Source organism: Oratosquilla oratoria, chromosome 40 (genome assembly GCF_046742065.1).
Source record: "Oratosquilla oratoria isolate Oo_2021 chromosome 40, ASM4674206v1, whole genome shotgun sequence".
Taxonomy (NCBI): Eukaryota; Metazoa; Arthropoda; class Malacostraca; order Stomatopoda; family Squillidae; genus Oratosquilla; species Oratosquilla oratoria.
The window spans coordinates 42,113,261-42,137,187 of NC_134816.1; the positions used below are offsets into that span (position 1 = coordinate 42,113,261).

The following is a 23,927-nucleotide window of genomic DNA, read 5'->3' on the forward strand; positions in this document are numbered from 1 at the left end:
AGTTATGTTCCTGACTAAGAAGGATATAAACGTGAAAGGTGTCATATATGGAAAGAATACAGTAGAGATGATTATGATAGAAGTGGAAGACAGAGATAAGAAGAGCAGAAAATTTGTGATCAATTATGTGCCTCCGAAAACAGCCTCATGGGAGGAGAGTGAATATAAAAGTATGTTAGAGGACACAAAGATAGCATTAACTAAAATAATGGAAGACCGAGGAAGAATAGTTATGATGGGCGACTTTAATTGCAAAGAAATCTGCTGGGAAGAAATGACAGCAAAGAGTGGTGATGACTCATGGGGAAATGCTCTACTTGAGATGATTACTGACCATTCAATGACACAATGGATACAAGAGAACACTAGGTATAGAAATGAAGAAGAACCATCGAGGCTAGACTTAATAATTACATCTGAACCTAGAATAGTGGACAAGATTGAATATAAAACACCAATAGGTAAAAGTGACCACATATTGATTGAACTGGAACTTAATGAAGAAAAATATATGAAAAGAAATGAACAATATAGAAAAGGAAGAATGATGTATGAAAAAACAAACTTTGATAAAATAAGAGAATTCTTCCAACAAGAAAACTGGGAAGAAATATACAAAGAAGAAACATCAGTGGAAGAGAAATGGAATATTTTGACAAAAATTTACAAAAAAGGAGTGGAAAAGTATGTCCCAAGACAAAAACAAGAAAAAGAATATGTAAAATGCTGGTACAACAAAAGTTGTAGGGAGTTAAAAGACAAAAGAGACAAAGCCTGGACCAGATGGAAAAAAGACAGAAGACCTGAAAAATGGAAAATATATACTGGTTATAGAAATGAATATGTACAAAAGTGCAGAGAGAAAAAAAGAAAATATGAAAAAGATGTTATAGAAAAGTGTAAAGATCAACCAAAACTATTCTACAGATTTGTAAACAATAAACTGAAAAACAAACAAGACTTGGAGAAATTGAGACAAGGAGGAGTTGAATACACTGAGGAAATGGAAATGGCAGAAATTATGAACAAACATTTTAAATCAGTGTTTACAAGGGAAAATATACAACCTGAAGAGATTGAGTGGAAAGAAAAAGTCCCCCCTATGGAAGAAATAGAAGTAACAAAGAATGAAATATTGACACATTTGGGTAATTTTGATGTCAGAAAATCGCATGGGCCAGATGAAATAGCAAACTGGATTCTGAAAGAATGCAGGAATGAACTGGCAGACAAAATACATAGCATAATAAGCAGTTCCTTAAAAGAAGGAAAAGTTCCAGAAGATTGGAAAAAAGCAAATATAGTACCTATATATAAAGGAGGAAATAAAGAAGAACCTACCAATTATAGACCAGTCTCTCTAACAAGTACAATAGCAAAAATTTGTGAAAGAATTATCAAAAGTAGATGGGTAAAATACTTAGAAAAAAACAACGTACTAAATCCAAGGCAATTTGGATTCAGACAAGGACGGTCATGCGTCACCAATTTAATATGTTTCTATTCAAGGCTAATAGATATAATACAAGAAAGAGATGGATGGGCTGATTGTGCATTTCTAGACCTAAAAAAAGCTTTTGACAAAGTACCACATAAGAAGTTGCTTAAGAAATTAGAAACTGAAGGAGGAATACAAGGTAAATTGCTAAATTGGATGGAAGACTTTTTGCAAGAAAGAAAAATGAGAGTAGTGATAAGAGATCAGCACTCAAAATGGAATGAAGTAATAAGCGGTGTCCCGCAGGGAACAGTTCTGGCCCCAATAATGTTTGCTATATATATTAATGATATGGATGAAGGAATTGAAAGCTATATGAGCTTCTTTGCAGATGATGCAAAACTACTGAAAAGAGTGAAAACTGAAGAAGATTGTGAATCACTACAGAGGGATCTAAATAAAGTACAAGAATGGAGTAGGAAGTGGGAGATGGAGTTCAATACAAAAAAGTGTAGTATAATGGAATTTGGAAAAAGCAAAAACAGAATAGCAGGATCATATAATTTGGGAGAAGAAGGAATAAAAAAAGTAGAAAATGAGAAGGACCTGGGAGTCATTGTTATGAATAATATGTCACCTGAGAAACATATAAATAAGATTTTTGGAGAAACTTATAATTTAATAAGAACAATCAAAGTGGCATTTACATACCTGGATGAAGAAATGGTGAGGAAAATCCTAATCACCCTGATAAGACCAAGATTGGAATATGCAGCAACGATATGGTCACCAAGTACAAAAAAATGTATAAAAAAACTTGAAAGGATACAAAGAGCAATTACAAAACTGGCACCAACACTCTCAAAACTATCATATGAAGAGAGACTACAAAAACTTAAACTACAGACACTAGAGCAAAGAAGAGAGAGAGGAGATTTGATAGCTATTTACAGAATCATGAAAGGCATAGAAATTACTGATAGAGAGAATCTGATAAAATGGGATGACAGAAATACAAGAGGACACGGAAAGAAAATAAAAAAGACAGCTATAGAAGAGATTTTAAAAAGAACAGCTTTCCTCACAGAGCAATAGACAGTTGGAACAAGTTAGATGAGAAAGTGGTGTGTGCAAAAACAATACATGAATTTAAAAATAGTTTAGATAAAATGAGATATGAAGACGGGACCCCACGAGCATAGCTCCCCTTCCCGTAAAATACAACTAGGTAAACTAGGTAAATACACATATACATGTGTGTGTGGGGGGCAGAGACATGGAACATAAGAGATGAAATGTCTGAGAAGTATGGTAGGGGTTACAAGGTTGGATAGAGTGAGAAATGAGGAGGTGAGGAGGAGAGCAGGGGTGGAAAAGGAGTTGGGAAATAGGGTTGATGAAAGAGTATTGGGATGGTTTGGACACATGGAAAGAATGAGTGAAGAAAGATTAATAGAGATGTGGAAGGAAGAGGTGGAGGGAGTGAACTTGAGGGGTGTCACGTATTCAGATGGGGTGAAAGGGGTTTAGAGCAAGAGGGGAATGTCTGTTGAGCATTGAAGGGAGAAGGCAAGAGATAGGGATGAGTGAAGAACGGTTGGTCATAGATGACAATGTGATGCAAGGATGGGAGGGGGAAGTAGGGAGTGCTTATGTATGATGATATTTAGATGCAGCCCAAAGGGATTTCTCCGTCTTCTCATTTTCTGTATGAGGGGATGGATATGGATATATATATATATATATATATATATATATATATATATATATATATATATATATATATATATATATATATATATATATATATATATATGGGGGAGTCTTTTGGTATAAAGATACATAATTAATAGAGATGAATAAATAAATAAACAAATAATTAATACATACTTAAATAAGCAAATAAATAAACCGAATCTTTACCACGAGCTGTTTTGCATAATGCCGATCCTTCTCCTCTTGTTCTGTTTTCTTCATCCATTCCTCTTCCTCCAGTTGCTGGGCCAGCTCAGCAGCAGCCAATGCATCGTCTTCTTCTCTAAAATAATAAGAATTAAATTAAAAATATATTTACTATATTTGCTCTAATGCTAGGATTGAAAGAATTACAGAATTATTTTTTCATATTGGGTAACTTGTAATCTACGTGTTTCCTTTACATATTCTTTGGTGTACAGAAATGTATTCTACTGTGTGAAAATGTATATGAATAAAACGTATGCACGTGTGTATTTATATTATATATATGTATATATATATATATATATATACATATATATATATATATATGTATATATATATATATATGTATATATATGTATATATATATATATATATATATATATATATATATATATATGTATATATATATACACACACACACATTTAGTATTTTTTAAACAAAATAATGGTGAGCGTGGCAGATATATAGATTTCTTTCCCGGTGGGTCACTTCCCCAACTTAGATTACAGTACCTTGGGTCCCTTCCCACTGTACTTCTTCGAGTAACTTTGTGATTATTCATGAAACCATTCCACGATCCACGACGACTATTAACATTCAAGAAGAGATTAACTTAACTCAAGATTTAATTAATTTAAGTTTAGTCGTTCTGAAACGCGGCGGCGGGGGGGGGGGACCCGTTGGGAATGAATTCTGCCCAAGGAGACGTCCACTTACTGTTGGGCCAGCATTTCGTCGTACATGGCCTGAATCCTAGCCGCTTCTTCGTCCTCCCGCAGTTGCTCGGCGCGCGCGTGCGGCGTGTCCTGCCGCAGGAGAGCGTTGCGGCTGCGGTTGTGGCCCAAGTGGTGCTCGACTGTCAATAAATAAATAAAAATAAATAAATATGAATAAATAAATAGATCAATTATTAAAATTTAATCACTTAATTATTTAATAAAAATAGAATAAAATAAAAATAACGACAATAATAACAGCTTTCCACACTTCATCCTCCTGCATTCCTCATCCGCATCTCGCGTGACGGATGTCCCCTCCACCCTCCCCCTCCACTTGACCTGTTCTTTTGTTTCCGTCCACACAAATCCACCAAAACGTTCTCCACAAATTCCATCCACTTCCTTCTAAGGTTCCTCATCCACCAAATCCACTTCAGCACTCCCTATCTCATATTTATCTAACTCTAATTCAACGTAATATATAAGAATACAGTTACGTTCGTGGGGTACCGTCACTGTATCTCTTAAGGTGACGGCACACTAGGCTATAATGCTACTTGGTTTGAGTAGCAATGACCTGGGTTACAATGTTCTAGACTTCCGTAATAAGAACATCCCAACAATCTGACTAGCATGCTACTTGCTTTTGCTAATTGGTTTGAGAAGCAACGACTTGGGTTACAACATTCTAGACTTCCGTAAGAACATCATCAACAATGCGTCTAATATTCGTATTCTAGATTTAACTTCTCTTAGTTCTTCAATCAGCTTCTCATTCGATGACGTCAGCAAGAGTAATTTGATATTTAGAAATTTGGAGAAAAAAAAAAATCGAGTTAAACTTGAACGTCAATTCGACCTTAGTGATCCCTTCCCGGACCAGTCTATCCTCTGGAGGGGCAATACGTCCTCACCGAAGATGCTTAACCTAGTTATGTTAGTTAATAGGAACGACAAAATATAAACAAATAAAACAAATAAATAATACAAAATGAAATAAACAAATAAATAGAAATACATTTAAAACAAATAAATAAACAAACAACTAGAGTAAAATAATAATAATTATTATTATTTGAATTCGGTGGAGATGTCTTCCAAGCTGCCGCGAGATGACTTTATGGACCAAAAGGTCTCCTGTCAACAAGCTCTTCCTTTGTAATCCTTTGTCAGTCGATTCTATTCACTAACCCCTTCCCCCTCCCCCTCCAGGTCCTCCGTGTGTGCTCAGCCTTGATGATCCAATGCAGGACCGTCTGCCTATCCCCTGTGGGAGAGGTACAGTCCTCGATCATCGTCCTAGTTGCTCGTGAATATGGAAGTGTGTGTGTGTGTGTGCGTGTGTGTACGTGCGTGTCAAAGACCTCAGCATCACAACCCAGCTTCATTCACACCATCCCACTTCACCGTAGCACTGACGTCATCGATCAACAACAGACCGCCATAAGCAATCATGTGTGTGTGTGTGTGTGTGCGTGTGTGTGTGTGTGTGTGTATGTGTGTACCCCTCCCCTCCCTCTTCCGTCTTTACGACCTGCGTTCCCCCCACAAGGAACAACGACACGCTCCCCTTCAGCATCCTCCCCCTACTCCCCCCCACCCTCCGTCGTCAGTAGTCCCCAGGGACTCCTCCCCCCTTCCCCGGGAGTGTGGACGGGGGGGGGGGAGTGTCGTCGTCACAAGAAGAAGGGGAGTCACACAAAGGCGGCCACCTCGACTCCCCTCTTCCTCCTCCTCTTCCTTCTTCTTCTCTTCTCTTCACCCTCCTCCTCCTACTACTTCTCTTCCTCGCTCTCCTTCTCGTCCTCGTCCTCCTCCTTCTCTTCTCTTAGTCCTCCTCCTCTTCCTCGATATTCATCTCATCCTCCTCCTCCTCCCCTGCCTCCTCCTACATCCATTACCACATTTTCCTTCTTCCTCCTCTTCTTCGCCCTCATTCTCCTCCTCCTCCTCCTTCCTCTTCTTCACCCTCCTCTTTCTCCTTCTCCTCGCCCTCCACCTCCTCCTCCTCCTCCTCTTCCGGGCATCTCCAAAGACACGAACCTGACTCGCTTTGAGAAGTGGACAGCCCACATCCACATTACAAAGACAAACACGGAGTCCACTCAGCGGCGCGGCGCTCCACGGGCCTTTTGTTCTTTGCAGAACAAAGAACACAAGGCGGGGGAGAGAACAGTTCTAGAAGAACATTGAACGGGTGAGAGTAGAGAGTAGAGAGGGGGGAGTGAGAGTGAGCTATCTGGACCACGCCTAAGGAAAGCACGGAGAGAGAGAGAGAGAGAGAGAGAGAGAGAGAGAGAGTGAAAGTAAAAGACAACGAGATAGAGCAAGAGAGAGAGAGAGAGAGAGAGAGAGAGAGAGAGAGAGAGAGAGAGAGAGACAAAGAAATTGAGTAAGAGAGGGTGAGAGAGAGACAGAGATAAAGTATCAAGAGACAGATATAGAGATAATCAGAGAGAGAGAAATAGAGAGAATCAGAGAGAGAGAGAGAGAGGGAGAGAGAATCAGAGAGAGAAAGTAAGAGACACAGAGAAAGAGCAAAAGGGAGTGACAGAGATAAAGTATCAGAGAGACAGATAGAGATAATCAGAAAAATTGAGATTCAGAGAGAAAGTAAGAGAAAAGAGAAAGAACAGGAGAGAGAGAGAGAGAGAGAGAGGGGGGGGCTACTAAGGACATCCCAACAACGAAGACACTCTTTAATAAAGGACGCGACCTTTTTATTATCTTATTTATTCATTTCTACTTTTAATAACAATAAAGTCTCCTGGGTTTCCTCAACACACACACGCGCGCGCGCGCACACACACACACACACACACATATACACACACACACACACGTACACATACACACACACACGCACGTACACATATACGCACGTGCACGTACACATATACGCACGTACACACACGTACACACACACACGCACGTACACGCACACATATACGCACGTACACACACACATACACACGTACACACACACACACAGCAGGGCCTTTGTTTCGCTTGTCTTTGAAGACTTCCATGGGGGGGGAGAGGGGAGAAGGTCCTGTGGGGTCTTCTTCGTGTCTGGGGGGAGGGGGGAAGAGGGGGAGGGGAAAAGGGGGAAGGAGGCATCTAGCAAGGACGCTTGTGTGTGTGTGTGTGTGTGTGTGTGTGTGTGTGTGTGTGTGTGTGTGTGTGCGTGTGTGTGTGCGCGCGTGTATAACTCATGGGAAATGCCCGTGACATCAACGACCAATTTTTTTTTTTAATTCAAATTTCCTGTAACGGACGACGACTTTGCGTCATAACCGTTTAACGACCTCTTTTGACCCCTACAACCTCCCGGGTCGTCTCGGAGATACTGTATCCGGATTCTACAACAACAACAAAAACAACAACAACAACAACAACAACAGGAGCCCCAGATGAGGAAGGCCACTGTGCTGTTTGCCCCAAGGTGCTTCTCCGTGGTATGCAAATAGTGTGTGTGTGTACGTCTGTGTACGCGTGTGTGCGTACGTGTATATACTAGTGAGTATGTACGTGTGTATTTGTGTATATGCGTGTGAGTGAGTGTGTGTGTGTGTGTGTGTGTGTGTGTGTGTGTGTGTGCGATGCGTGTGTGTGTGTGTGTGTGTGTGTGTGTGTGTGTGTGTGTGTTTCATCACAACATTAGATCACGTGCTGGACTCACGATCAACATGACCACCCTTCCACATGAGAGCTCAGAACTCACATATGGTGTCCTGATCTATGGGTACTGCTGTTGCCTTACATATCACACAGATCCCAATGTCTTGCCCAGGGGAGGCGGGATACCGACTTGCACTACCGTGTTGCCTATCAGTCCTAGGCGGGGACGGAACCCAAGACTGCTGAGTTAACAGGCCAAGTCATTACCACTATAGCAGCGAGCCTGTGTGTGTGTGTGTGTGTGTGTGTGTGTGTGTGTGTGTGTGTGTGTGTGTGTGTGTGTGCGCGCGCACGCGCAACACTATAGCTACAATTTCTTGTACTTTTTATTTAAAAGCCTGTTCCGTTGGAATCCACACAAAGTCATCTTTGTATTCTTAAATAAGGTTCGATTTGCTTATTTTCCATTTAGGGGATGAGGTGATCTAGGGGGAACGAAGGAAGAAAATAGGGAGCAAATATTATGGCCGATTGTATTTATCTAAAGGGAATGTCTGTAATTCGCTTTTCAATTAAATAAACAAATAAATCTCTTTCGCACTCGCTAAAATAAAAATCCTTAGTTTTAGCTTAAATATAAACCGTTTGGTTTCTGGGATGGGGTCATTCGGTATTGGGGAGTTAGGGGGAGAGGGAGTAGAGAATAGGGGGAACAAGATAGGTCAAGTGAAAGGGAAAGTAATCTGTAACCGCCTCAAGGCAGTGACGTCATGTCGCCGTGCACTTTAAAATTGCAGCGCGGGAAAGATATATTTTTGAATTTCAGAAAATACACAAATTAATAAGGTTTTTTAATTTCTACTGTTTTATGTATATTGGTTTAAATTACATCTTTATTTAATTGCTTATTTACTTAATCATTTATATTCATTCTTAATCGAGGGCATGCCAAGGTAATGTAAAGATTTATCTTAATTTGTAGTGAAATCAAAGATGAGGAAGACAGAGGAGAGCAAATATGAAAATGATAAATTTGACAAGATTTTCAAAAGAATATGACATCTTAAATAATTTCTATTGTTTAATTTTATATTTGAATATTTCTGTATTGTCAACAAATTTACTTTTTTTCTGAAATTATTGATCAGAAAAAATATGTCTTGTGAGTTTCTAATCTGATGAAATATATATATATATTTGAATCGTGGAATTTCGTGAGAAATTAAAGTATTTTAAAACAAAATACAATATATAAGATATTGGGAAACAAGTCTTTAATCACCAAACCATCATAAGGGGTTACCACACTGGGCTATTTTTCCTCCGACATTCTACCTCCAACCTCCATTTAGATAAACTAGAACACGACTTTGCTCACAGAAATCTAGCCTTGTCTTAGTTCGTCATTCAGCTTTGCTATGATATATGACGGAAGGGTAATTTGATATTTGGATATTTGGCCTGAGAGAGAGAGAGAGAGAGAGAGAGAGAGAGAGAGAGAGAGAGAGAGAGAGAGAGAGAGAGAGAGAGAGAGAGAGAGAGAGAGAGTGGATTGCGCTGATTAAGTTGGGTAACCGTTAACCGTCTGTCTGTCTGGGATCGTTTAGCGGTTACGCTCTTTTAAATGATAACCTCCACTTTCTCGGCGGAGCGGTTAACCGTCCACGTGAAACTCGGTTAATGACGGTGTTTAAACACACGTACACACACACATACACACACATATGAGCTGAGCTCTCCTTCGGGAGGGAAATAGCTGTCGATCACGAGCCCAATACGTGATCCAAGACCATTGTGAATCTCACACACATGTATTTGGAGAGTAGGAGACGGGACCCTACGACCGTTGCTCCTTGCCTGTATACTTCGACGTATACAAATACACGCACACGTACACACATATACACGCACGCACACACATGCATTTGAAGAGACGGGACCCCACGATTGTTGCTCCTCTCCTGTATACTACGAGGTATATTCACACACACACACACACACACACACACACACACACTAAAGGCCCTTTCCCCCTTATCAAACGGGGGGTAGCCAAGTCAAAAAGGAACTAAGGGTGAGTTAGGGTGAGGATTAAGTCCCCCTTGACGGAGGCCAACGTCCTCCTCCAACGTCCTCCTCGACTTACATTCTTCAGTTTGGAGTCTCTCCGCCAAGGCCTGGTCTTCATGTACCAGCCACTCCCGACAGACTGAAAATAAAAATAAAATAAAAATAAATAAATAATAAAAATAAAAATAAATAAGTTATGATAATTAAATAAGTCATTTATAAACTCAAAATGGTTTTAATAAATGTCATTTATGTCGTGACTTCCTAAACCTCCTCCACCTCACCTCACTCACCCTCCCACCCCGTGGGAAGTGAGAAACCTCTTGTAGGACAAAGCCCCGTCAGTTGCGGTAATCCATTTTTTTTTCTTCCTGATTAAGGTCAAATATGTGAGAACAATTAGCGTGACCCCGAATTAATTTGGTTTAATGGACGATTAGCTAACGAGGTGACGTCACGCTTTCATGACGTCATCGTACTTTCACGATTTCTCGCACCACCTGTGAGCTGAGCGCAGACTGAGACGCAGACTGAGACACAGGTGACACAGGCGATGACTACCTCGGCATTTTAAGTGAGAGAGAAGTTCAAACTATATTACAATTCAACAACAAGAATTCTGTCTTTCATTGTTGATTAGGTTTAACGTCGTGAACTCCCCCTATCAGGAGGCTAGGACGGTGCCCCTCACAGAGGAGTTTGTAGCGTAGAATTTTAATCAGCCACACCCTTGGTCCAACTCGCTTGCAGCAGGGTTCGAACCGCATTCACCTCGACCTCCGCCGCAAATAGCGACGCTCTAACCCGCTAGGCCAGCGGGTCTCAGAGGTGCTATGGACCAGTGCCACAGGTTAACACAAACTTAACTAACACCTTTAACTAGAAACAGACTCTACACTGGATTAAGCGGTCATGGCGAAGTAACAGAATGTGTTGTCTTCGAGGGATGGAGCGGTCCTGCATTGGACCATTCACGTTGAAATTCGAATAAGCCTCGAGCGAAGCAAATGCGCCAAAGCAGGGCGGTCAAAGATGGTCTTCTCCTCTTCCTCCTCCTCCTTCTTCTTCTTTTCCTCCTCCTCCTCCTCTTTCTTCTCCTCCTATTCCTCCCCTCTCCCTCCTCCTTCTTTTCTTCCTCCAAATCCTCCTTTTTCTCCTCCGCCTCCTCCTCCTTCTTTTCCTCCTCCTCCTCCTTTTTTCCTCCTCTTCTTTCTCCTCCTCCACCTCCTCCTCCTCCTACTCCATGTTCATTTCTATCTTCTTTATATCTCCTCCTCCTCCTTGATCCTCTTTCCTAATTCCCCCTTCTTCTCCTCCTCCTTTTTTCCCTAATCTCTTCCTTCTCCTCCTCATCTTATTCCTCCTCCTCCTCTTCCTTTTCTTCTCCTTATTATCATCATCATCCACTCCTCCTCCCCTTCTTCTCCTTATCATCATCATCCACTCCTCCTCCTCCTTGATCCTCTTTCCTAATTCCCCCCTTCTTCTCCTCCTTTTTCCCTAATCTCTTCCTTATTCCTCCTCCTCTTCTTCTTCTTCCTTTTCTTCTCCTTACCATCATCATCATCCACTCCTCTTCTTCCTCCTCCTCTCCCTTTTCTTCTCCTTATCATCATCCATTCTTCCTCCTCCTCCTCTTCTTCTTCCTCCTCCCCGCCCCGCCGTGGACTGGGCCAGTAGGTCACCCACCTCCCGTTTTCTTCCAGAGTCTTTCAACCGTGAGAGGGTGACGGGAGAGCAACACCCAATCGGTAGCCTCGTTCCAGTGAGAGAAAGAGAGAGAGAGAGAGTGAGAGAGAGAGAGAGAGAGAGAGAGAGAGAGAGAGAGAGAGAGAGAGAGAGAGAGAGAGAGAGAGAGAGAGAGAGAGAGAGAGAGGGAGAGAGGGAGAGAGAGAGATAAATGGTCGTATCTGTTATGTCTGATTGGCTACCCCCGTAAAAATGGGGAAAGGGCCTTTTGAAACATGAGTATTTGTTATTATTAATTATCATTATTATTACTATTATTATTACTATTATTATTACTATTATTATTATTATTATTATTATTACTATTATCACTATCATTATTATCATTACTGCTACTATTATTATCATTATCATTATTATTATACAAAAATAATAATTTTGACTAGAAGAGGAAGAGGAAGTGGAGGAGGAAAGAGAAGAGGAGGAAGAGTCGGAGGACGGGGAAGAGGAGGAGAAGTAATAGGAGGAGGGGAAGAGGAGGAGGAGGAGGAGTGGAAACAAGAGAAAGGGGAGGAGGAGGGGTAGGAGTAGAGAGAAGAGGAGGAGGGAGGAGGAGTAGTAGGAGGGAAAGTGGAGGAGAAGGAGGAGTAGGAACAAGAGAAAGAGGAGGAGGGAAGAGGAGGAGGGGTAGTTGGAGGACGGAGAAGAGGAGGAGGAAGAGAAGGAGGAGAAAGGAAGAGGAGGAAGAGGGGTAGGAGTAAGAGGAGGAATACGAGGAGGAGAAGGAGGAGGAGGAATTACACGACGCTGTTTCGTAACTTAATCTAAAATCTATCTAGAAGTAAAACAATACTAGACGGATATTTGTAGTTAAGTAAATGTCCCTATAATCTATCTAGAACAAAAATAATTTAAAAATATTTTTCCACATCCATGTTTTCAATTTCTTCGATAATTTTGAAGACCTCAATTAGGAACCCTCTCATTTTCCTTTTTCGAGACTAAACAAACAAATTTCCCTTAAGCAATCTTCGTATGACTTGTTCCTCAACATTGGGATGAGCTTTGTAACTCTGCGTTGTACCTTTTCTAACTTTTGAAGAGGAGGAAGAGGAGAGGGGGAAGAGAAGAGGGGAGAAGAGGAGGAGGATGGGAGGAGGAAGAGGAGGACGGAGAAGGGAAGGAGAAGTAGTAGGAGGAAGAAGAGAAGGGGGAAGAGAAGGAGGACGAGTATGAAGAGGAAAAGGAAGAGGAGGGGGAAGAGGAGAAATAGGAGTGGAAAGAAGAGGAGGAGGAGGAGGAGGAGGAGGAGGAGGAGGAGGATGTGGGAAGGACTGACGGGACGTTACGCTTCATGTAGTTCATTTTTTGAGAGTGTGGGAACTGTCGAGAGGTGAATGTAGTGTGATGCGGTGCGTTGGACGCTCTGCCTTTGGCGTTGGACGCTCTGCCCTTGGCGTTGGACGCCCTGCCCTTGGCGTTGGACGCCCTGCCCTTGGCGTTGGACGCCCTGCCCTTGGCGTTGGACGCCCTGCCCTTGGCGTTGGACGCCCTGCCCTTGGCGTTGGACGCTCTGCCCTTGGCGTTGGACGCTCTGCCCTTGGCGTTGGACGCCCTGCCCTTGGCGTTGGACGCCCTGCCCTTGGCGTTGGACGCTCTGCCCTTGGCGTTGGACGCCCTGCCCTTGGCGTTGGACGCTCTCTGCCTTTGGCGTTGGACGCTCTGCCCTTGGCGTTGGGGCGTTGTTAGACCGACAACGCGGATTCCTTTGGGAAGGGTCTTGTGCGATTGATTTACCTCGTTATTGTCGTTATTATTATTGTTATTATTATTTTTCAGTCGTCATAAGTCGAGACAAAATTTGGTTTGATTACGTGTACTCGCAAACGCGCACACACACGCACATACATTCATACACAAACACTTATGTGCGCACAAATATACACATATGTGCACACACACACACACACGCACGTATATACGCACGAACACACACACACAAAACTAGTAGAGTGGTTGGTAGGGTTCTCGGCTGCCACTACGGAGGTCCGGGTTCGAGTCCCGCCCAAGGCTGAAATAATATCAGTATCACTGCGCTGCGGGTTGTTACTCCACCTCTCGTGGGCGGGGAGTTGGGTGTGTGTGTGTGTGTGCGTGTAAGGTCACAGCATTACCCATAGACCGGTAATATACGAGCTCTGAGCTCTCTTCCGGGAGGGAAATAGCTGTCGATCACGAGTCCAACACGTGTGTACAAAGTAGTACATGTACTAAAATCTCGGCCAGGTTGTACACGATCAAGACACCAGATCTGGGAGTACACAGCAGTGTGTGCGTATCTCAGCCTTAATGGCCCATTGCAGGACCGGTCTATCACCCCCCACCCCGAGGGACGATACCGCACCACAGGTAAGGTGGTACAAGTAGTACATGTACTAAAATCTCGGCCAGGTTGTACACAATCAAGGTACGAGGTCTGGAATTACATTTCCTGTGGGGAGAAGGTTCGAATCCCGAAAACTTTGGGATGAAACTCGAGCCACTGTTGAACTGGTAACCCACTTCGAGGGCGACTTCGTCAGGAGGCGGGCGGACCGTGTTTGTGGTTCCTGCGGTGGAGAAGGAGGTGGAGAAGGAGGTGGAGGACGAGGTGGAGGAGGGGGAGGTGACGGAGGAGGAGGAGGTGGAGATGAAGAAGGAGGTAGAGGAGGAGGTGGAGGAAGAGGTGGTGGAGATGGAGGATATGTAGGTGGAGGAGGTGTTGGTGGAGATAGAGGAGATGAAGGAGGAGATGGAGGAAGTGGAGGAAGAGGTGGTGGTGGAGATGGAGGAGGAGATGAAGGTGGAGGAGGAGGTGGTGGTGGAGATGGAGATGAAGGAGGTAGAGGTGGAGGATGAGGTGGTGGTGGAGATGGAGGAGATGAAGGAGGAGGTAGAGGAGGTGGAGGACGAGGTGATGGAAGAGGTGGAGGTAGAGATAGTTTAGTGTTGACGAGAGAGAGAGAGAGAGAGAGAGAGAGAGAGAGAGAGAGAGAGAGAGAGAGAGAGAGAGAGAGAGAGAGAGAGAGAGAGAGACCGGACTTCGCGGTCGAGTTGTTCCGGTTGTTGTTGTTGTTTTTGTTGTTGTTGCTCCGTGATCAACTCCAGAATTGATTGGCTACCCCGCCATCCGGGTGGAAACCTTCCGGTGTGTGTGTGTGTGTGTGTGTGTGTGTGTTTGTGCGCACCCGTGTACATGTGTATATGTATGTACACTTCCTCCTACGTTCGTGTGCATGTGTATTCAGTGTGTGTGTATACGTGCTTACATGTTAATTAACCGCCACCCCGGGTGCGCCGGCATTCGATCCATCCACACACACACACACACACACACACACACACGCACGCACACACTCATGTGTGTATATATATATATATATATATATATATATATATATATAAACATATATATATAAACATATATATACGTATACATACAGTATTAGCATACGAATATGCACGTAAATATCATCAAAGGATTTTTGCTTATTTTTATATTTTGGATATTTTATTATATATTGTGTATTATTTGTAACTTCATGACAATATTTCAAGAATACAAAATGGAAATAGATGGATAGAAAGAGAAATTATTTAGAAAATGGGGCGTCTCTGGAAATAAATGGGATTTTTTCTATTATATTCTTTGCATCATTATTATTATTTTTGTATCATTTGGTTTTGTATCAATCTTATTTTTGTTATTTTATTTTTTGTTTATTTTATTCAATTTTATAATTTTATCTATTTATCTGTTCGTTTCTGTTAATATCTATTTTTTATTTGGTATCATCATTATCATTATGTTTTTATTTCATCTTATAATCTTACTTATCTACTTAATTTGACATATTTTATCTAGTATAATTGTCAACGACATGACGTCACAACAAATAATAATAATAATAATAATAATACAAAGGAAAAATTAAGGATAATTAGGGAAAAAATAAAATAAAATAAAAAACAAGAAAACCTTAAGATAAAAAGGAGAATAGAAAAAGGGGAGAGAAAGATAACAAAGAAAAAGAAGAAAAAATAAAAAGCGAAAGAAAACATAAACATCAACATGAATATCGTAAATAGAAATAAAAATGAATAAATAAAAGTAAAAACAAAAGAAAAAATAAGAGAAAAAGAAAAAAGAAAAAGAAAATGAAGAAACGAGCACCAGTCAACATGATGTCACGAACGAAAGAAAACGTAGACATCAAGAAGAAAATTATTGTACATAAAAATAAATACATAAATAAAAGAAAAAAGAAAAAGAGAAGATAATGGAAAATGAAGCAATAAAAATAATAAAAAGGAGCACCAGTCAACGACATGACGTCACGACCGAAAGAAAACGTAAACATAAAGAAGAAAATTATTGTACATAAAAAATAAATACACAAATAAAACAAGAAAAATAAAAGATAATGGAAAATGAAACAATAAAAAATAATAAAAAGGAGTACCAGTCAACGACATGACGTCACGACCGAAAGAAAACGTAAACATCAAGAAAAGTATTGTACATAGAAAAATAAATAAATAAAAGAAAAAACAAAAATAAAATAATGGAGAAAAAAAAAGCACCAGTCAACGACATGACGTCACGACCGAAAGAAAACGTAAAAGTAAACAAAGGGACTGAACAACGACAATGGGTCAAGTGAGAAAGTGTCTTATTTTCGCAGCTGTGGGTGGGCGGCGAGTGGGCGTCTGTGGGCGTAGGCATTACGGGTGTTGCATAAAGGCGTTACCATACTGGGCTATTTTACCTCCGACTGTTGGAGCAGATTTGTAGCACGTAATTTGCCGTCGTGATTTTATGTCGGTGAAAAGTGTTGGAGGTGGGAGGTACGGCCGATGAATCGGAGGTTGAAGGAAAAATAGCCCAGTGTGATAGTCCCTTTCACCCGGTTTGGCCTCGTTCTCAACGATACATAAGAACATAATGAAGGAGACTGCAAGAGACCCTAAGGCCTACACTAGGCAGTTCCATGTCCCTTATAACCTACCATCCACATCCATAAAGTTATCTAACCTTCTCTTAAAACAATTATTTCAGCGTTCACTAACTACATAGTTATTAAGTCTATTCCATTCGTTATTTACCCTATTAGTAAACCAATTCTTGCCTATTTCCTTCTTAAACCTAAATTTGCCCAATTTAAACCCATTATTACGAATCCTGACCTGATGTCTTAATATGATGACCTTGTCTCCATCACCCCTGTTAAACAGTAACAACAACAACAGTGAAGTCAACAGAAGAACCAAAAGCAAAAATAGGACCAAAGACAATAAATAAATAAATAAATAAATAAATAAAAATAAAATACATCAACTACAACAACAGTAGCGGCAACGGGGAAGGCCGGGAACAATACCGTGGCCAGACCATGACCGCCCAAAAGACAACATTCTTTTGCGGGTTGCCCGCGTTTCTTTTACGGCGCTGCGGTTGGGCACTTTTGCGCGCATGCGCACCATTTTTTTTTTTTTTTTTTTAAGTCCCTTACGTGCTGGATGGCACTGTTTCTTTCATCCACACTGTCGCCAGGCGATTTTTATCAATCCCCGTGTTTCAGATTATTTCATGAAACCCTTCCCGTGTGAATCACCATGGTCTTGGATCACGTGCTGGACTCGTGATCGACAGCTATTTTCCTCCCGGAAGAGAGCTCAGAGCTCATATATATGACCGATCTATGGGTAATACTGTAACCTTACACGCACACACAACTCCCCGCCCACGAGTTGGAGTAACGGCTTGCAGCGCAGCATTGCTGAAATTATTTCACCCTGGGGCGGGATTCGAACCCGGACCGACGTAATGGCAGCCGAGAAATCTAACCACTGCGCCAACGAGTCGTGTGTGTGTGTGTGTGTGTGTGTGTGTGTGTGTGTGTGTGTGTGTGTGTGTGTGTGTGTGTGTGTGTGTGTGTGTGTGTGTGTGTGTGTGTGTGTGTGTGTGTTGTCTGCGTGTGTGTGCGACACTGCCCCTCTAGGGCACTGGTAACAACCAACGAAACGCTAAAATATTCCTCCCCGCCCCTTGCCCACCGGAGGCGACATACCTGAATAGGGCGTCGGCGGGCGGAGGACCTGCCTGGAGGAGGCGACGGCGGAAAGGCGGTGCCCCTAGCGGCCTTCCCGTATCATATGGACTTAGGAACTTCCTACTCCCCACCCTAAACCCCTAATCCCTAACCCGGGTAAGGTAAGGGTTATCACATTGGGCTTCCATGGGTTATCACACTGAGATTCCATGGGTTATCACACTGAGCTTCCATGGGTTATCACACTGAGCTTCCATGGGTTATCACACAGCTTCCATAGGTCATCACACTGGGCTTCTATGGGTTATTACACTGAGTTTCTATGGGTTATCACACTGAGCTTTCATGTGTTATCACACTGGGGTTCCATGGGTTATCACACTGAGCTTCCATGGGTTATCACACTGGGCTTCTATGGGTTACCACATTGAGCTTCTATGGGTTACCACACTGAGTTTTCATGGGTTATCACACTAGGGTTCCATGGGTTATCTCACTGGGCTTCCATGGGTTGTCACACTGAGCTTCCATGGGTTGTCACACTGAGCTTCCATGGGGTTATCACAGAGCTTCCATGGGTTATCACACTGGGCTTCCGTGGGTTATCACATTGTGCTTCTATGGGTAATCACACTGAGCTTCCATGGCTTATCACACTGGGCTTCCATGGGTTATCACACTGAGCTTCCAGCGGTTTCAACAGCGCCGACAGTTAAAGTTCGTTGGAGTCAAAACGACTTCGGTTACAATATATGAATTTTCAAATATCTAAATATCAAATTACCTTTCCGTCATATAGAGCAATGCTGAATGATGACCTAATAGGTTGCAAACCTATACAAATGTTAGACATACTAGTGAAGTGTTCTTAGATAAGTCTAGATTTCTGTAATTATTCAAAGGGAGGATGGAGGTAGGATGTCGAAGGAAAATAATCCAATGTGATAACCACTTTAGTAAGGTTGAGGTGGAATAGGTTGCGTTGAGGTTAGGTTAGGTTATGGTACGATACAATAGGTTAGGGTAGGTTATGTATTTTACCCTTAATGGTCCATTGCAGGACCTGTCTATCCCCTGAGGCACGATGCAGCCTCTGGACAGGTTTAAGTTTAGTTACGTTAAGTTAGGGTTAGTTTATTATTGCGTTAGGCTAAGGTTAAGTTAGGCTACGTTAGAGTTAGATTTAGTTTAAGTTAGGCTAGGTTTTAGGGTAGTCCCTGTTCACACTGGCGGTTTGAACCGCATAACAGTATTAAGGAGAGGAGATACACTGAGGTGAGACAAGAACAAAGAAGGAGGGGACCTGAGGAGGAGGAGAGAGGAGGAGGAGGAGGAGGAGGAGGCGCTGGGGTAAGGAGAGGTGCCAGATGCGAGAAGGTGCCAGGAGAGGGAGGGAGGGAGGAGGGAGGAGGAGGGATAGGAGGAAGAGGAGGAGTAGGAGGAGGAAGAATAACACAAAGGAACACAAAGGAAGAACAAACAACAGGCCTACTGGCCCTAACGAGGCTGTTTGTGTTTACTGTACTAAGCTACAGTTAAGAAAACAGGGCAACTAGGCGATAGGAGATGAACTAACACTACTGCTACCACTATCCTATCCAATTACAATTAAATGCCGGGCTGTCAGATCTTTTATTGCAAGGGATAATATTCTATTTGCGGATTAGTCCAAATATTTAAGCGATTTTTAAATGTTATTATTGTGTTACTTTCAACGAGGGTGGAATGGTAACGAATTCCACACATTAACAACCCGGTTAAAGAAAAAGTGATTTCATTCGAAGAAAATCTTTTACCAATTACTTTAAAATCTTCTTTATCTTGATCCTCTTCCTTCTCCCTCCATCTGTCTTCTTGTATTTGATTGGTCTAATGAGAAGTAATCTTCGACATTGATGTTGTCAAAGCCTTTGAACATTTTAAAAACCTCGATTAAATCTCCACGCATTCTCCTTTTTGAAAGTGAGAATAAGTTTAGACTTTTAAGTCTTTCTTCATACGGCAGATTTCTCAGCCTTGTTATCATTTCAGTCATTCTCCGTTGCACTCTTTCTAGTTTACTAATATCTTTCTGGTAGTATGGGGACCAAAATTGTACACAGTATTCGAGATGGGAGGAGGAGGAGGAAGAGGAGGAGGAGGAGGAGAGGAGCTACGAGGGCATAGGTGCCATGAGAAGAAGAGGAGGAGGAGGAGGAGGAGGATTGCCCGTAGCATCAAGATTGGCCCCCAAGGATCGTTCCTTCTCATTCGAGGGTGACAACAACAAGTCGGCGACGACGTCGAGGACGACATGCGGGTGCCTTGCTCTCGACCGCGTCGACGATAAAGAAGAGGAGGGAGGAGGAGGAGGGAGGAGGAGGAGAGAGGAGGAGGAAAAAGAGGGCGAGAAGGAGTAGGATAAGGACGACGAAGAAGGGGAAGATGATGATGAGAAGGAGAAGAGGAGAAAAAAAAAGAAGAGGAGGAGGACGATGAAGAAGAGGAGTAGGATAAGGAGGACGAAGAATGGGAAGATAAAGAAGAGGAGAAAGAAGAGCAGAAGGAAGAGGAGGACGACGAAGAGGGGGACAACGAGGGGGAGGAGGAGGAGGAAGATGGAAGCGGGACCAGGAATGTGTGCGAAATAAACGCTCCACCACACACACACACACGCATACAGACACACACACACACATACCTAAGGAGGGAGGGAAGGTGGAGGAGGAGGAGGAGGAGGAGGTCGAGGAGGAGGACGAGGAAGGGGAAGAGGAGGGGGAGGAAGGGAAAAGAAGGAGAAGAAGGACGAGGAGGACGAGGAGGGCGAAGAGGAGGAGGAGGAGGAAGAGGCGAAAAGGACGAGGAGGAGGAGGAGAACGAGGAGGAGGACGAGGAAGAGGAGAAGGAAGAGTATGATGTAAAGAAGAAGGAAGAGAAAGAGGGGAAAGTGTAGAAAGGTCATGTTGTGAAGGAAGAGGTGAAGGACGAGGACGAGGAGGACGAGGAGGAGGAGCTAGAGGAAGAGCAGGAGGAACAGGAGGAAGAGCAGGAGGAACAGGAGGAGCAAGATGAAGAGGAGGACGAGTAGGAGGAGGAGGAGGAGGAAGAGGGGGAGGAGGAGGAGGAGGAAGAGGAGGGGGTCCCTCCATCTGTCTTCTTTCATACTACAACCAGACCTCCCTCCCTCCCTCCTCCTCCTCCTCCACATGTCCCTCCACATAGCTGCTCTTCTTCTTTTTGCTTCTCTTTTTCTTCTTTATCTTGATCCTCTTCCTCCTCCCATGCCTTCTCTTCTTGTTCTTTCTCCTCCTCCTCCTCCTCTTCTTCTTCTTCATGCTCCTCCACCTCTTCCTCTTCTTAATCTCCCTCTTCCTCCTCCTTCTTCTTCTTAATCTCCCTATTCCTCCTCCTTCTTCTTCTTAATCTCTCTTCTCCTCCTCCTCCACCTCTTCTTAATCTTTCTTCTCCTCCTCCTCCTCTTCTTCATTCTCCTCCACTTCTTCTTCTTAATCTGTCTCCTTCTCCTCCTCTTCTTCTCAATCTAGCTCCTCCTCCTCTTCTTCATGCTCCTCCATCTCTTCTTCTTCTTAATCTCTCTCCTCCTCCTCCACCTCTTCCTCTTAATCTCTCTCCTCTTCTTCATGCTCCTCCACCTCTTCTTCTTAATCTTCTTCTTCTTCTTTTTCTTTTTCTTCTTATTCTTCTTCTTCTTCTTCCTCCTCCTCCCGCCGCAAGAGGAGGATGTGGTGTTGGGCGCATCTTCCCATGCAACGACGGAAAGTGACTTCCTGCAGCGGTAATTCACTCCTCTTCCTTCTCCTCCTCCTCTACCACCTCCTCCTCCTCTGGATGCCGCCAGGTACTTTTATTCAGCATTCGTGATCACCACTATTACCAGAACTATCACCATCATTATCACTACTATCACCATCACCACCACTATCATTATCACCATTGTCTCCATCATTACCACCACTACCAACATCATTACCACCATTTTCACCTCCATTGTCACCATCACCACCACTATTACTATCACCACTAACACCATCCTTGCCACCACTCCCACCATCACCACCACCACCACCTCATCATTGCCTCTCACCATCCTCCCCCCACTCCCTCCTCCTCTCCCCTCCACCCCTCAAGACAGCAATCTACCCCCCTCCCCTCCCCTTCCTGTCATATGCTCCCCCCTTCCCTCCCCCCGCCTGTACCCCCCCTTCCCTTCCTCCCCACTCTCCAACATTACCCTCCCAAATGACTCCCCTCTCTCCCTTCCTCACCAACCTTAAACCTCCCTAATTTCTCCCCTCTCTCCCCCCTCCCCAACCCTACCTTCCCATTCCTCCCTAATTTCTCCCCCCTCTCCTTCCTCCCTACTCTCCTTTCCCTTTCTCTCAATATTCATCTAACTTCACTTGTGTGCCGTCGGGTGATTTTATTTGTGTGAGTATTGATAGGGACCATTACACACGAACCGATCAGAACGAGCTTAATAAGACAGAGGGCGGGGCTTAGCAAGATAGAGGGCGGAGCTTAACGATATATTGGGCTGAGCTTAGCAAGAAAGGGGGAGGAGTTTAGCAAGAAAGAGGGCGGACCTTAGCATGAAAGGGGCGGAGCTGATCAAGTGAGTGGGCGGTGCTTAGCAAGATAATGGGCGGAGCTTAGCATGAAAGGGACTGAGCTGATCAAGTGGGTGGTACTTAGCAATATAAGGGGTGTGGCTTAGTAAAAGAGGGGGTGGACCATAGCAAGTGAGAGTGCAGAGGTAATCAAGAGGGTGGATCTTGGCAAGAGAATGGGGGTGGGAGGCGGAGCTTGGCAAAAGAAAAGGGGCAGAGCTAAGCAAGAGAAAGGGGCGGAGCTTAGCAAAAGAAAATGGGCGGAACTTAGCATGAAAGTGGGCGTTCCCAGGGAGGAGTAAAGATGACATACTCGATCTCCCTCAAGAACACCCGACCTCCTTCAGAGGCGACCTCAGTCGTCTCCCCCCCCACTGGGGGGAGGAAAGGGTCCCCTGGGGGAGTGGGTATCTCAATGGGTCTCCAAGGACTCCCCCACCCCCCACCCCCAAGGGGTCTCTAAACCCCCGCTTCCGTTGAGCGCGTCCGCCTCGTCTAAATTTGGACACCGACGGCGGAGTCGGGTCTTGCTGGCTCAAGGAGAACCTCGTAGGGCGACCCTTGAGAATAGGCCCGTCGAGTTGTAACTCACTTCAAGGGCCTGTGTGTGTGTGTGTGTGTGTGTGTGTGTGTGTGTGTGTGTGTGTGTGTGTGTGTGCGCGCGCGTGTGTCTGTGCGTGTGTTCGGTACAGTCAGACATGTCCCACCCACTTTTTCAACAAATATTAGAAGTAAGTTTTATCTTAATTTTGTTTTATTTCATTCTATCTAATTTTGATTAATTTCATTTTATTTATACTATAACGTTCACGAGGAAATAATACTAAGCCCCGGCCCCTTCCGCTTTCAGGGAAAAGGGGAGGAGTCTCGAATGATGATGCCACGATGCCCCGCCCTTTCTCGACCTCTTTTTTTATATATATTATTTACCTTAAGCGAACGATGGACTATTATTTTTCCTTGTTCTACTTTTATTAAAATAATTATTTCTTTTCTTTTTTATTTGATCTTATTCAATTCGCCTCTTTATTTTCATTCTATCATATTTTGTTCCCTTATTTCATTTATCATTTTATTAATATCGATATCCACTTATTAACATTTATTCACTTATTTATTTGCGCATCTATATATTTCATGCATTTAATATTTTACTTAATTTCTTGTCTTCTTATCTAATCATATTATCATCATTGTTACTATTATCATCATCATTATTATAATTATTATTATTATTATTAATATAACTTTTATTTATTTATTCATTTTATTTCTATTTCTATTTTATTTGTTTATATATTTATTTATTACTATTATTATTTTACTTTTTATCTTACTTTTTATTTTTATCTAATTTATTTATTTATTTATTAATGTATCTATTTTATAATAATTATTATAAGTATTTATTATTATTTTTTTTTTTTTTTGTCAAACTGTACCCAGATATGGAATCCCCAGTACCCGGACATGGCGTCACCGGACCCAGAGAATTCAGGTCCCCCGACCCAGAAGCCCCACAGAGGACGTCTCTCCCCCCCCCCCTCCCGGGACCGACCGACCGACCGACACTGCTCGGAACATCCGGTATGGCCCGACCGTGAGACCAGAAGGTGGAGTTGTGCTGGAGGTAGTGGAGTCGGTGCTGGAGGTGGTGTTGGAGGTAGTGCAGTTGGTGCTGAAGTAGTGGAGTTGGTGTTGGAGGTAGTAGTGCTGGTGGACTTGGTG

The 23,927-nt window shown here is 43.0% G+C and overlaps 1 protein-coding gene across 4 annotated transcripts in view; it reads right to left on the bottom strand.

The window, feature by feature from the left end:
* LOC143020816 (uncharacterized) overlaps nucleotides 1–23,927 on the bottom strand; it is a 112,532-nt gene that overhangs the window by 25,227 nt on the left and 63,378 nt on the right. For 3 of the 4 annotated variants that reach the window (XM_076177611.1, XM_076177610.1, XM_076177613.1), the window contains exons 2-4: nucleotides 9,888–9,950; nucleotides 4,119–4,257; nucleotides 3,362–3,476 (exon numbers count right to left, since the gene is read on the bottom strand). In XM_076177611.1, the coding sequence (XP_076033726.1) occupies nucleotides 3,362–3,476; nucleotides 4,119–4,257; nucleotides 9,888–9,950 (317 nt within the window). The remainder of the gene's footprint in view (nucleotides 1–3,361; nucleotides 3,477–4,118; nucleotides 4,258–9,887; nucleotides 9,951–23,927) is intronic. The other variant, XM_076177612.1, reaches the window with a different exon arrangement.